The sequence below is a fragment of the Diadema setosum genome, chromosome 1 (genome assembly GCF_964275005.1).
Source record: "Diadema setosum chromosome 1, eeDiaSeto1, whole genome shotgun sequence".
Taxonomy (NCBI): domain Eukaryota; kingdom Metazoa; phylum Echinodermata; class Echinoidea; order Diadematoida; family Diadematidae; genus Diadema; species Diadema setosum.
This window is the reverse complement of record NC_092685.1, coordinates 36629427-36644771: the sequence shown is the minus strand read 5'-3', so window position 1 is coordinate 36644771 and position 15345 is coordinate 36629427. Positions and strand designations below refer to the sequence as shown.

Sequence of the window (15345 nt, the reverse complement as noted above, 5' to 3'; positions counted from 1 at the left end):
AATCGGATCAGAAGCTAACGTTGCGTGTGTACGGTAAGGTCATGACCGCGCGAAGTTCGATTTTTGTTTTGATTTTGAAGTCTGCTTAGCGTTTACCATGATCTAGCAATATTCGTCTATTATGGTATGGTAAGGGCCATGGTAAGTGAATTAAGTATCAGCTGGTCTTTCGTAGATCTGCTAAAACTTACTGAGTAACCGGTTAGGCTTACTAGTTTTTTCTTCTTTTGAAAAAACAAACAAACAAACAAACAACTGAAGTGGCACTGGTCTGCTTGTTTTAAGACGTCTAACACTCACACAGTTAACGTTACATTGCCATTGGTCTATTCCAAAGTAACATAAGGTTAGCCCGATCGAAGTCACACGTCAGTTGGTTGCCATTGTCTAGTCATAATTAATAGACACCACTGTCACCAGTCTTGAGCTAAATTTTATTCCAAAGGTTAAAAAAAAAATTGAACAAACAATTATTTGTGTTGAGCTTGAGAATAGAATTTTATGCAGTGACAGTGTCAGTGGTGCAAGGATCCAGTCCAGGGGGGGGGGGGGGGGAGCGTGCGCCCCTTTATATTAACAGTGTTAGAACAAGTAATTCTTTGGCTTTGGAAAGTAAAAACAAAAACAACAAAGAAAGGGGACGCATGGGCCCCTTTCAAGTTTTTGCACCAGAAAATTGTGCTGAAGCTGTTTTTTTTTTCTTTCTTTCTTTCTTTTTGCTTCAAAGCCCATGAAACTCAGGAATGGCACGAGAAACGAAAACAATTGCACGGGAGCCTTTTTTTTTTTGCTTGTCAGCTGATTAAACCCCGAAGTGGCACCAGAAGTATTTTTTACACACCCTTGGCGGAATACCTGGATCCACCACTGAGTGATATGGCAAAAATATTTTGCAGAAGAAATTAGGTTGTCATGTCTAACTGTTATATCTTATTACAACTTTCAATTTATTCAGTGAAGTATGATTTATGAATTCATGTGGTGGATCAAACTACTCTTTATCTGCTAATTGATCACAGAGTTATGTAGAACACATACGGTACTGAAGGATGGATTAGGTCAACAAAGTTCAAAGCTCATGAAAGTTTCTTTCAGCTTTTGCTCATCCATATTACCCTAATGCAGGAATCATGAACAAGTAGAAGTTTATAGAACTCTGTGAAGAGCTGTCTGTGTCCAAGGATGAGTGAAGAGAATTCCATCACGGCCGAGAATGATCTGCCGCCAGCCGAATCGGGGAATAATCTCCTGTCCCTGTCATACCACCGCAATGTCTTGCGCAACCACCGGCGCAAAGCCAACAACCAGCCCTATTCCCGGTTAGCAGCTAGGAGGCAGACCCTTGTTGGACCACAGAACATTGTTCTACCAGCTCACCTTCAGCACCTCCAGGGGGCCGGCCCAGGCACCAAGCAAGATGGGGATGGGGGCACGGGTGCTGCACTCAAAAAGTAAATCTTGTTAAAAGTATTCATGGTTTAACTGAATGCAATAATGCAAGTGGAACGTTGAATAATGTGCTTTGTTTTATGCAGACAAATTCTTCAAAAATGGCACAAACTTAAATCTCTGAAGAACCACTGCAGCCATACTAAGTAGACTTTGCCTAGGATATGATATACACATGCATGATTTCTTAATCATTACAAATGCATCAAGATTTTGTAATGTGTGTATATAAGCTGGATACAGTACTTAGTTATAGTGTGTGGAGATATTTGTGCCCAAACAAATGTCATCTATCTATTTCATCGCATAATCAATGTCACCTAGCTTGTTCAAGTTACATATCAACCATGGCTTGGATTTTGTTGATACTGTCTACTTGGGATGAGCAACAGTGAAGGTCCCCTTCATCAGCAACTCCGAAGAATTATTGCTAGTGAGATCGACCTTCTACCTTTAATTTCTAGTTTGAATTTAGACGAGAATCAGGGATGTCAGGTATAGATCTACAATATAACATGCCTTTTACCCCGGCCCACCTCTTACTGCACCCCCATTCCCATCCGTCGCTGCCTCCCTAGGATGGAGTCCATGCAGAGTGCCCATGCCTTCCAGGCTGACAACATCAACATGCAGGAGGACCAGGAGGAGGAGGAGATGCAGGCCAGGAGGAACAAGGTCCTCCGGCAGGCGGGCTTCCTCCGGCGACAGCTCTACGACCTGACGGAGTCCACCCTCTTCAACGGTTTCATCATGACCGTCATCCTCCTCAACACGGTCATTCTGTGCGCACTCACGTTCAGTGTGGTGCAGGTCAGAGCAGGTAATGAATTTTTATGAAGGCATTGATTGTGGCTTTTCACATGTTTGCAGGTTTCATGCAAGCCTTTAATTTTCCTATGGCTCTTCTAAGTTCTCCAAAATGTGCCTGACAATTTTGGAAAGTGCATTAAAATTTTTATTGGATAAGATTTCTGTTTAACCAGTTTATCTAATTAATTGTCTATCTTCTTTTTTACTTACAGGTCATAGAAATAGGGATAAGGTATAATAAAAAAAAAATCGTCCTTGCTTCATCTTTAGATAGTTCTCGATAGTGTAGACTTTTCACACTTGTACAAGTCATAAGTCATGTTTTACTGTTGAGTTGATTATTGACCAACAGCGTTGATTGTTGCTTGCATATTAGGTATTAGAATTCTACTATTTTTTATGTACAGCAAATGAGAGCATTGCAGCAAGGGTGAAAATCCTCTCATACCCACGTATCTGTCAGAGTTTTAGCAACATTGTAGAGCTAAATGTATGAAAGATATTCACTGCACCTGTCATCAGCAATTAAATGAACATACAGTATGTTTTTCCATTCCTGTTCTACATTTTGTGGCTAGCTATATGTGAATATTGTCCTCACCAAAAGATGGCGCTCTACCAATTGATAATGGTGGTAGTAAGATTATCACTCCTCTCATTTTTTTGACGGTACTGTCAAACAGATGGAAAGTACCGTCAGCATCACATCATTACTTTTAGACCTATGAGAGTGGCTCCCATTCTTCACTAACATGGTGTTATTTGGTATTTCCTTGAATAAAGTAGCTCTTAATCATTAAGTCACCACAGTCAATTACTAGTTTCTCTGATACGAAATGCTTGACTGGCATTGCATTGGGTTGTACTCTTGCTGAAACACAAAGGAAAAGAAAAATCTTAACTTGCCATAATTTATTCCATGGGAGACATGGAATTTGTTCCTGTAAGGGAAAGTATAGAGTAACATGAGGCAAGTATTGCACTTTCTATATTACTTTTAATAGCATGTTTTTATTCATGCAGACATTCTTTTGCTGTGTTTGATGGTGATGATGGTGATGGTGGTGGTGGTCGTGTGTGTGTGTGTGTGTGTGTGTGTGTGCATGCATATTATTGTATTTGTGTGTTTGCTTTTAATACAACCCCTCCCAATATCACTCCCCCCCCCAAAAAAAAAAAAAAGAATTTATTCCATGGGAGACATGGAATTTGTTCCTGTAAGGGAAAGTATAGAGTAACATGAGGCAAGTATTGCACTTTCTATATTACTTTTAATAGCATGTTTTTATTCATGCAGACATTCTTTTGCTGTGTTTGATGGTGATGATGGTGATGGTGGTGGTGGTCGTGTGTGTGTGTGTGTGTGTGTGTGTGCATGCATATTATTGTATTTGTGTGTTTGCTTTTAATACAACCCCTCCCAATATCACTCCCCCCCCCCAAAAAAAAAAAAAAAAAAAAGAATTGTTATCTTCAGTAGATCTGAAGAAAGTTCTGTCTGGAATTCAGAGTGACTTCTGTGTGTGTTGCTCATTCAGACATTTAGTTGTCAGGAACAAAAAGATTGTTGATACACACAAAAATATTTGACAGTAGTCAGTATTTGTGTTTGTAATGTTTGAATGTGTGTGGGGAATGTTGTCTTTCTTGTCATCAAATTTGCTAACCAACTACAGTATATTGTCGCCCTTGTTTTGTGAATGCATGGAGTTGGGTATGTATGTTTGTTTCTGTTGTCACAATGAATATACAGTCAACAATGCCTAAGGCAAATGTGCATGTATTTGTACTGAAGAAATAACTTCAAATTTAACAATAAAGAAAATTTGACTTATGAGGGATTAAAATTAATAGAATATAAAGAGAAGAAAACTTGAAAAGACCTTCAACTTGGGCTATTATTCGACTTGTGTGAGGTTGACTGTAATACATCAGTCAAAAAGTACCTTAATATATGTAGTAACAATACAATAAAGAAAGATTATGCTCATTAAAAGCAAAAAAAAAAAATAAAATAAAATTCACATGACATATGCAGCCAATTTGTGATGCTTGTCTACAATGAACCACTTGATGTGACAATGCTGTACCTTTTGGGAGCTTGAAAGTATACTGTATCAAAGTAGGTATACAATACTTGCAGTTGTGCAGAGATGCATTTTTACTTGCATTAAATACATAATTATGTATAAAAAATTATTTTGATTTGAATGAACTACCTTCAGTAATTGATACTTGTACTCAAAACATGTGAAATGTTCACCATGTCAGTGCATAAATCTTTCTCTCTCTGAATCTTCTAGGATGGCACATGAAGATTGTGGACTATGTCTTACTGGTTATCTACCTTGTGGAGTGTGTCTTGAAGATATATGTTTGGAGGCTGGACTTTTTCAGGGAGCAGTGGAATGTCATGGGTAAGGTTCTGTAGTGGCACAGTGTGTATAATTTCCTCATAATATGACAGTTTGCAACATCCAAAATAGAGGTGGGAGACATGATTTATGGAAGTCATTGCAGTGACGGTATACCTCAAGTATCAAGACTTTCATTACATGAGAAGTAGCTCACTTTTCAAAACCTGTATCAGGGCAATTACCACACGAGGGCAATTAACCCCCCCCCCCCCCCCATTGGCTAAATACTGGTTAGTGGTAAGGTTGGAGTAAAGATTAGGGTTAGGGTTAGGTTTGAAGTTAGGGTTAGGATAAGGTTCAGGATTAAGGGAAGGGGAAGGGGAAGGGTCCACGGTAATTGCCCTAGACCCTTCAAGAACATACACACAAAAATAATGTTTTACTTGCGAGGTTCTCTACATTTGTGTATCAAATTGCCTGCATTTTCACAGTTTCTGCAGAAAGCATATGTCAAATGTTACAGTTGAATTGAGCCACATGCACATTTCAAAATTCACATTTTATTACGCCAATTGGAATTTCAAATACCGATATCTGCAATACTACAAGGATCTGTTTGCCCAATTTGGCGAAGTTCCATCAAGAATGTGAATGTTCGTATGTTCTGAATTAACCATGCTGTTATTGGTAACATTTCAGCGCTTCTGTATCACCATGCTTTATGAGAGATTATACATGCTTTTATTCAAATGTGTCATGATACTGGCCTAGTGATAGTTACCAAATTAATTTTCTCAGTTAGTCAACATGATGAGGGTTCATTTCAGTTCATATCAACATCCTATTTCTCCCCAGACTTCATGATCGTCCTGTCCAACTTGGCCGACTTCAGCATCGAAGTCTTCTACGGAGGCGAGGTTCATATTCTGGCTATTCTCAGCATCTTCAGAGCCATGAGGGCACTGAAGGCCCTGAGGGTGCTCCGCACAGTGAGGTGAAGCCAAAGAGATTTTTCTCACTATAGAGGGCGTACTATATAATGTCTGTGATCACGAGAAGCCTCACATAACATGCCCTATTTAGTAATGGTGGATTTCCCTCTGTGCAAGTGTGCTCTGCGCGCTCAAATAACATTTTTACAGGACGTACTTGATGAACTTTTCAACTTCTGTGCGAGTCTGCACTCCTTGACTTTGCTGCTCCTTGGTTGCTCGTATGCTAGCATGCTAGCATGAGGGGTAAGCCTATTGCCTTGCATCTCTCCATGCAATTTTACATAGCAATTATACAGGGCATATGGTGGGTGAGCACTTTAGTACTTACTCATACATGAGCTCTTTTGGTGAGGCAATCAGTAGAAAGTAGTGGTGAAAAAAAAAACCCACAAAGAAGATAGAAGCACCTTTCGACATTTATCCTTCTGTAAACTTATACCAACCTGATGCGGAATGCAAGTGGAGTGTGTACATGGGACAATTTTTTTTTTTTGATGGCTCCAAAACATTTTTGGATACAGTTTTGCATTTAACTTCCACTCATCTGTGCCGTATGTATGCACAGTTGGATTTTCTTGGGGGTGACTTGCTGTTTGTCAAAAGCTGTGTGGATTTTTGTCTTCGATAAAGTCTGCTACATGGTGCTGCCCAAAGGAACATGATAATGATCAAACTTCAAAATGTTGATATGTATGCAACTGCATTTTCAAAGTGAAGATAATGGCTGTGAACTAAGGTCGGTGTTTCGCAAAACAGGGGTTAAAAGAAAGGACTACAGAATGTGGATATGTGCAAATTGCAGCTGTACATAGAAAATCTTTGACTACAACTAAGCCCAATGTTATACAAAATAAAGATTAAACTTGACTGCAAAATGTGTCTGGATCTGTTACTAGAAATAAGTTTAATGATAATTGGGAAGCAAGTTGAAGAGAAGGTAGAGTTATATAGAACTGAGACTGTATCATATCTTGATTCCTTCCCTCTCTGTGTGTATGTGTGTATGTGTGTGTGTATGTGCATCAGGTTTCTGCGAAGCCTCCAGGTTATCATGAACACATGTCTACAGTCTGTCCAGTCTATGGGTGCCATCGTCATGCTCATCTCGCTCTTCTTGTGTATCCTCTTTAATGCAACATATTCATCTTCACTGTTGATGGGAGATTCCTCAACGCTAGAGAGTGTATCAAACAACCTATTTTCCTTCTTTAAAAAAAAAAAAAAAAAAATCTAGTATCCGTATAGTGTACTATGGAGTTTGACCCACTGTTTTTGTAACTATGACTGACAGATTTGAGAGAAGTTATGAAATATTTCCTACACAAGCAATTTCAGGTTATCCATTCCTGACTTAATTAAAGAAATTTACATCATCATATTGGCTGAATGTCATGATGGCTACATAGTAAACATCTCAATAAAAGTGATGAGTACTTGCAACTTGGTGATGTTTAAGATCTCGAATGTATATCTAATATGTCCATTATCACACAGACAATATACATCTGTCATTTTAATTTGTTAGTATTGGCACAGATACTGCTGACCCTTAAGTTCTTGACCAGACAAAACCTCCAGATATGTTTGCAGTAATCGGGCGTGGTCTCTACTCTGAAGTAGACAAGGAAAGATTTGGAAACCTGAGTTCAGCCGCTATGACTCTCTTCCAGTTGCTGACCTTGGATGACTGGTTTTACATCTATCGTGAAGCAGTGGCCAGAGACCCAAGTGAGCGATTCCTCTTGTCTTGATTTTAGTGTGATCATACATTAATTCACAGTGTCTTTTTTTTTCCTTTGTGAAATACACTGTCAATTTGGTGTCACTTGCATCTTTTCATTCATAGTGGTTGCTTTCCAACATGAGAAATTTTCAAAGCACAAAAGGTTCTAGTATGACATCAATGTTTTGGATCTGAAAAAATATATATAATCACTTTATTCTATATAATTATGTTTCTTTTTGAATGGTGAGAGGATCGAAAGGAGCAATACACCTGATAGCATGATGAATTTAATGTTTCACAAATCTGTGGTTCTTTATCTTTCCAGGGAATGGTCACATCATTCTGTATTTGGTAACATACATCTTTCTGGAGTACTTCATCTTCCTCAAGTGAGTACTGAAATTATCACTGTTAATCTACAAGAGTGGCTTTAATAGATTTTTATTCCTCCTAGATATTAATTGATGTTGACCATTGTTTATGAATTCGCCTTCATGCTTCTACCGTTCCAGTCATCAGAAAATGGTAATGGTGGATTCATTTTGGTGGAAAAAGACATTTTCTAGGATAGTTTGGATGTATTTGAATAAACTTACAAAGCAAACATTTTTAGGATTTTCTGATGCTTTTGTATGAATTAATGTTCGTTTCATATCATACGTGTTTTCATCAATAATAACTGAGAGTGAATCTCCATGATGCATGCATCTGTATGTGTTTATTCATTAAAATCTATACTTGTTTTTAATCTGTACAAAACATAATTCTGTTCACTTGTGGAGAATACTTTGTGAAATGTGTACATCACAGTCCTATTTAAAAGGATGAATCAGTAGAGAAATAAATATATTTGTGTATGTCACAAAAATAACAGATTGATAACTCGAGCTATATCCCACAGCCTCTTTGTAGCTGTGCTGGTGGACAACTTTCAGCTGACCCTTGAAGCAGCCTCAAAGAGAGATGCCCAGAGGAAAGCTGCCCAGGTAAGTGGACGCTGAAATGCATCATCCATTTTTCTATCTCCACAGCAGTCTGGAAAAGTATGTTGTTGATGCCAGGTAAAGAATAGCAGTCTTTGAAGAATGAAAGTGGTAAATAAATACAGGATAAAATTTGTTAGGATTAGATATCTTTACAAGTGTTTGGGATGCATGACATTGTTCCCTCAGCAGTCATTACCTAGAGTCTGTAACCAATTATTGTAGCTGTTTCTTCATTCTTTGTCCATGCCATGCTCAATCCTTTAATTTTGCAGGACCTTTTTGTATACTTATCCATTCTACAAAGCCTTTGTGTTGTTGTTGTTGGTTTTTTTCATTTTGAAGATCATTTGCATCAACCCTTTAACAGAGCATTTTCTAACCCTTTTATCCTATGTGCCATTTGTTGACCTGCCCGCGTTTTAGAGCTTTTTTACTCACAAGTCTTCTCTCTGAGCCATTTGTTCACCCATTAATGTTGCACAGCTCTGAATTTTATTTTCATGGGAGGTGGATATTGGCACAACTCCATGCTATTCTAAGAGCATTTTGAATGACCCTTCAATTGTGTGACGCATATATGTGTTAACCTGTTTAACACAGTCTATCTGCCAACCAGAGTTTGCCTACGAGATAATTGTTGCAATGGAGATAATTTTGATCTGGTAAATATCACTGGTATGCTACTTTTCTTCAACAGTACAAATATCCCCTGAAACCATAATATACATGTGCTGCTTGCAATTTTTGGTCCATCCATCCATTCATCCATCCATCCATCCAGTGCTCATCAAAATAATATATATGCACTTTGAAATTGCTTCAGATGGGGTGCACTCAATTTGATAATGACCTTGTTCTAGTCCTATATTGTTACAGCAAAGTGTGTTTACCCATCATTATTTCATTTTTGTTAAACCACATTCACAAAGCTGATGTAATGATATGCCTCTATTTCATCTTCTGTGTCATCCCTTGCACCTCAGAAAGCTGCAGAGGATGCCCTGTTTGACGATGGTACACAAAGCCATCCAATTGAAATGAAGCCAACAGGTACATTTCACTCCCATACATGACACATGTTTAACGATCTAGTCAAGTTCGTTAAAAGGAAACATTCTTTGAAAGTCCTCGTAACACGCAAGAACAGTTAGGATAGCGACAATAAAAGACTGCTCTGGATATCATTGAAATATAATTTATGTTCATATGTAACCATTTAAGCATCATTAATCAAGTCACTGGTTAGGTGCCATAAATCAGATCCTCTGAAATGTCAATGTATGATGTCATGAGCATGTCTGTTAAGGCAGAGACCTGAAGTTTTTGCTCTTTTGCTAATGATTTGTGAACAGACTCTTGATGTGCATTGATATTGGAAGATTCACATGATTAAAAAAGTACCTGCATTTTATTGTTTATGATGTTCTGAAAAAAACACAATTGATGTAAAAGAATACCAATAATTTCACTTTTTTTTTGTGTGTAAATCCAGTTGTGCCGTCACAAACCTTTGCATTGGTTTCAGTGTTCATGTACACCTTCTCATTATTCAAGAGGAAATGAATTACAGTTAAACTCGCCTAAGTCGACGTCGCATATGTCGAATAATCGCGTAAGTCGATGATTTTAAAAAGTCCCGATTTTTCCCCATTGACGTACGTGTATTAATTCACTCACAAGTCGAATTTTGTAAGTCGAATACTCGCCTAAGTCGATGAAATTCCAAGAACACTTTCACGGAAAACCATTGACTTCACTGTGCCTAAGTCGAATAAGATTTTATTGTGTAATAAATCACTGTCATTTATTATTCATTATTTATTACTCATCATTATTTTGTTTGTCAGATGAGTTTGAGGCGACAAAAAAAAAATGATCTAAAATCAAAATTCAAAGCGATCGCATGGGATCGTTTAACTCTCTTCGTATTTGGAGGTCCGCTGGTAACCGGTACAGCCCTGTCAGCTGTCGCGCTACGTACGTACAGTACACATGCGTTCATTTACATGTACAGTATTGAGCTTGCAGTGTATGTAGCTTGGCATTTGCAGCGCTGTGCAGTGGAGTGGTTATGGATGAAGCTGCTGAGTTTTCAAAGCGGAAAGTAGGGGGAAAGTTACGGGCACGGGTAAATCAGAATTGCACCTCTACACGCATTTCAAGCCACGGTATGGTAAACTGGAATCAATCACTGCTCAAATATCGTTCATATTAACTTCCCCAAGGTTTAACAAGGGTGTAAAGTAATCGGACCTGTGCCAATACTAATGCACTGTCCATGCAAAGTTAGCCCTGCTGGGCGACCCGTGCTGCGGCACACCGCTCCAGCTCTAGGCTCCAGAGTAGACAACATACATGTACATTAAATATACATGTACGTACATGTACCTGTGGTGAAACTGTAAGTCGATTTTTTTTCGACTTACGCACAAGTCGAAAATCGCCTAAGTCGATGTGTTTTGCTCAGTCCCGAGAAGATCGACTTATGCGAGTTTAACTGTATGTGCATTGTGTTTATTTTACCCCTGGATTGATGAACCGAATAGTCTCCTCTATCACACACACCAATGTAAGAATGAGAAGCATTGATGACTACTACAGCAGTGAAGACTACTCGGATAGGTGAGATGGCATGTTCTATCCATTGTAAAACGTTCTGTTGCCAAATCTTATGCTTGCTTTTGAATAAAACATAGGCAAAAATCTTTTGGCTCTAATAAGCTCCCCAAGACAAAAATTGAGTAGGTTCTAAAGATCAATTATATGCTGACAGTATTGAAATGTGTAGAAAACACAGGGGTGTATGTGAATGACAAAACAATGCAGTGATGTATTTTGTAATAATAAGTGGTATCTGTTTTTCACTGTAGTGTTACTGTGGATGTTTAGATTTTAGTATTCAGTTTACATTTATACCTGAAAATATTTTAGGAAAAAAATTTGTAAATTTGATAGTAATTTTCAATGAACAATGCAACATTAGCATTCATGTTGGGGCTTCAGTCATTTGTCAACCTGTGAGCATTCTTCTTTCATGTTATTACACTAGAACTTGTGAAGTATGAACTATTTAGAAGAGAGCCAATGTGTGGAAAAATTGAGAACATAATTATATATCATATGCAAACCAAGAAACCTTTTTTTTTTTTTTTAAATGGATCCCCATCGTCTCTGAATTTGTGATACAAGTTTTTTTTTTCTTTCTTTGAAGAACCCTTCAAAGGATGTGACATGGATGTTTAATCTGTCTGTATGACTGTCTGTCTCTCCTTCATGTTCTTGTGTATGACTAGTGACAAGAAATACCTGTCACACTTCTTGCAATTGCTGGCCTCCATTGAACAAAATGGACACCTTCTTCGCAACCAGCAGGGCACTCTAGACAAGGTTGTGCTGCTTGTGCAGGATGTAAGTTGGTGGAATGTCCTTCCACTTTTTAATTTGGTTAACTATGGAAGAAAAGATGCAAAACATACCTACTTCAAACAGTACTCATTGTTTCCAAAATATAACACAATTGCTGTCATGGCTATGTTTTCTCTTTCTTAAAGGAAACCAAAACCCAAAGAGAAATGTGGATTGAATGAAAGCAGAAACATTAGTAGAACACATCAGTGAAAGTTTGAGGAAAATTGGACAATCAACGCAAAAGTTATGAATTTTTCAAGTTTTTGTGTTGGAACCACTGGATGAGCAGACTACTAGAGGTTATGGCATCATGTGTTGACAACAATATAAATAAAGTATAAAGGGAATTCCACAAAAATTCATATTTCATGAAAATTACACATTCCTTCAACTTGATACTGACATATGTTAAGGGTAGCAATTATTCCCCCTGCTTTCTGAAAGCGGTTAGTCAAGTGCTTTTTCATTTTGCTAGAAAAGTGAATTTTTTTGTGGAATTCCCTTTATATTTTCTTTATGTTGTTGTCCACACATGACATCATGACCTCAAGTAGTCTCCTCATCCAGCAGTTCCAATACCAAAACTTAAAAAATTCTCAACTTTTGCACCGATTGCAACTGATTGACAAATTGCCCTACATCAACGTAAATAAGCACTGAATTATTGATCAGTGTTTTAGTAGTAGCCATGATAAAAAAATCGTGGGCGTACATACTCGAGCAGGATTCGAACCTATGACCTCCTGATCACCGGACAGGAGTCATCTCCACTAGACCACTGAGCTTTCGCCCGATGGCAAGTGTTGGTTCTAATCCTTTCTATCATGGCTACTACCAAAACACTGATCAATAATTCAGTGCTTATTTACGTCGATGTAGGGCAGTTTGTCAATCAGTTGCAATGAAAACATCTCGATTGAAGAATTTCATGAATTTGAATACAGTGTAATTACACAGTACCCGCTGCATGCTATAAGGATTAGAACCAACACTTGCCATCGGGCGAAAGCTTGGTGGTCTAGTGGAGATGACGCCTGTCTGGTGATCAGGAGGTTGTAGGTTCGAATCCTGCTAGCATGTAGGCCTCTACGCCCATGATTTTTTATCATGGCTACTACTAAAACACTGATAAATAATTCAGTGCTTATTTACGTCGATGTAGGGCAATTTGTCAATCAGTTGCATTGAAAACATCTCAATGGAAGAATTTCATGAATTTGAATAATTACACAGTACCCGCTGCATGCTTTAAGGATTAGAACCAACACTTGCTATCGGGCGAAAGCTCGGTGGTCTAGTGGAGATGATGCCTGTCCAGTGATCAGGAGGTGGTAGGTTCGAATCCTGCTCGAGTTTGTACGCCCATGATTTTTTTATCATGGCTACTTCTAAAACACTGATCAATAATTCAGTGCTTATTTACGTCGATGTAGGGCAATTTGTCAATCAGTTGCAATGAAAACATCTCGACGGAAGAATTTCATGAATTCAAATTTTGCACCGATTGTCTGATTTTCATCAAACTTCACTCATGTGTTCTACTAACCTCTAATGTTGCTGCTTTCACTCAATCCACATTTCTCTTTGGGTTTTGGTTTCCTTTAAATAGACTCTGTAAAAAAAAGTAAGTTTTTGATGCCCTTTAAATGCAAGAGCTTTGATGTTCATGTCACAGTTTGAAATTGTGTCAGTAAATCCAAGCAGAGTTGCAGAGGTATAATTACTTTTCTTTATATAGGACAGTGTGACTTCTTTGCAGTTCAAGTCACCCAACTACCACACATTGAAAAATGAGCGTGAAGTTTTCCCAAAAGGCACAAGAAAAACAAAAAATGTCGATTCCTATATCTGTGTGTTGCCCAAATGAAACTATGGGGATGTTTGTTGTACATGCAGCACTGTTTCCTCAAAATTGGTTAGTTTCACAGGATTTTCATCAAATTATTTGTTTAATTCTGTGTGTGTGACATCTGCTTATCACATGATATAAAGATGAGTGAATGCATGTACTTGTGTCTGTTTGTGTGTGTGTGTGTACATATATGTGTACATGTATTCTTTTTTCATCCCATTATGTTTTATTATTTTGATTACAATAAGCCCTTATTGTCATACCTTGACTTTCTTTAGAGAGATATGTTCTAGGTCTTTCACCTGATCACCTGACTTGTGCTGTAATTGTCTTGCAAAGCTTGTCACAGATAATCCATTCCCCTTGAGTGGAACGTATTTACATGTTAGACCTTGAATTGCTCTTCATTGTGCCATTGTATTTTCAGACTGTTGATGATGCGTAGGAGCTGGTAGCCCCATGTCTGTCAGAATTCGATCAGAAGCCATCTAAACCTTGTGACATATTATCTCTCCATGGAGTCTCCGATAGTCACAGTGATGTACGGGTATACCAATGGTTCCATGGACAGTCTTGCTTCCATTATTTACAAGCATTCATATCTTATGAACATCTACCTAATGTACCAACATTTATCATATTAACATTTCTTTATGCGCAACATTTCATTTAATCTGCAGGATGTATTTGATACAGGAATTTACAATATATTTGCAGTTTGAATTATTTCTTTCCCCTCTTCATAATACGAAGAGTAATTCAAACATTATGTACAGAGAGTTATTTCGCTTCTGTCAACTCAACATCATTATTACTTTCTAGATAGAAGCTTTCTATGAAACCTTAAATCTATAGGGTTAGTCTACAATGATCCTTTAGTGCTGGTTATAGAAGTAGGCATAATTTAGGTAAACAAATACATTAATTTCCAGAATTGTAGTCAATCAACAAAGGACAAAACCCTTTGAAATCATTTGTGTTCGTTTTTATGCCAAAAGTAGTATTAAGATGTGTTTTTCCTTCTCTGGTCTTCAGGTTTAAGTCAAATGAATTGCATTGGTACATTTTGAGAATTTCATTTTCAGTTGACATTGTGTTATTCCTTACTTGTATTTTGTTTTTACAAAATTAAATGTACACTTTAATTTATATATAATATTGAATTTTCTTTTGTCAAAAAAAAAAAAAATGCTCAAGCTCAATATCTGTACCCCAACAGTTTTACAGGCATGACCTGCTCTTTATTGACCACTTATGTACAGTTGTAGGAAGCAGACAGACACATTTGTATCATTTTACACAAATATTTGATGGCAGGCAGCAGTCAAGTTTATTAGCCATTTTCTTTGTAAAAACAAACAAAAAACAACAAACAAAACAAAACACTTGAAAAACATATAAGTACATGTATGCTGGTTTCTATACCACAATACAGTATTCAAAAGGGAGGGTATGGTTTACTGAAGAGACTTAAAAAAGAAAATAGCAAAGCTTTGTTTTGTGAGAATTTTGAATGTTATTATTGCCACTGGTATTTCCGTTTTTATTTGGATGAGAACATTAATTTTGTTTGCAGAATACATGCCATTTAGAAGATAAATGAATTATATTTATTTGTATATAAGGGGTTGGCACTTATTTCAAATGCTCATACCAGGTGATCTGATGCCATGTGCCACTGTAAATAAGATGTTCTAATATAATAATATGCTAATTTATACTCATATTGTATGAGACAATAAAGAATTTGAAGACACCCAAT

The 15345-nt window shown here is 37.5% G+C and overlaps 1 protein-coding gene across 1 annotated transcript; it reads left to right on the top strand.

The window, feature by feature from the left end:
- Nucleotides 1-39: 39 nt before the first annotated feature.
- On the top strand, nt 40-15344 carry LOC140235834 (cation channel sperm-associated protein 1-like). Its single transcript, XM_072315834.1, has 13 exons — nt 40-141; nt 1126-1451; nt 2028-2269; nt 4563-4676; nt 5472-5610; nt 6638-6729; nt 7190-7339; nt 7663-7726; nt 8239-8323; nt 9307-9373; nt 10870-10945; nt 11617-11731; nt 14011-15344. Exons 2-13 carry the CDS (start codon nt 1183-1185, stop codon nt 14026-14028), a joined length of 1431 nt encoding a protein of 476 aa, XP_072171935.1. The 5' UTR covers nt 40-141; nt 1126-1182; the 3' UTR covers nt 14029-15344.
- Nucleotide 15345: the final 1 nt, after the last annotated feature.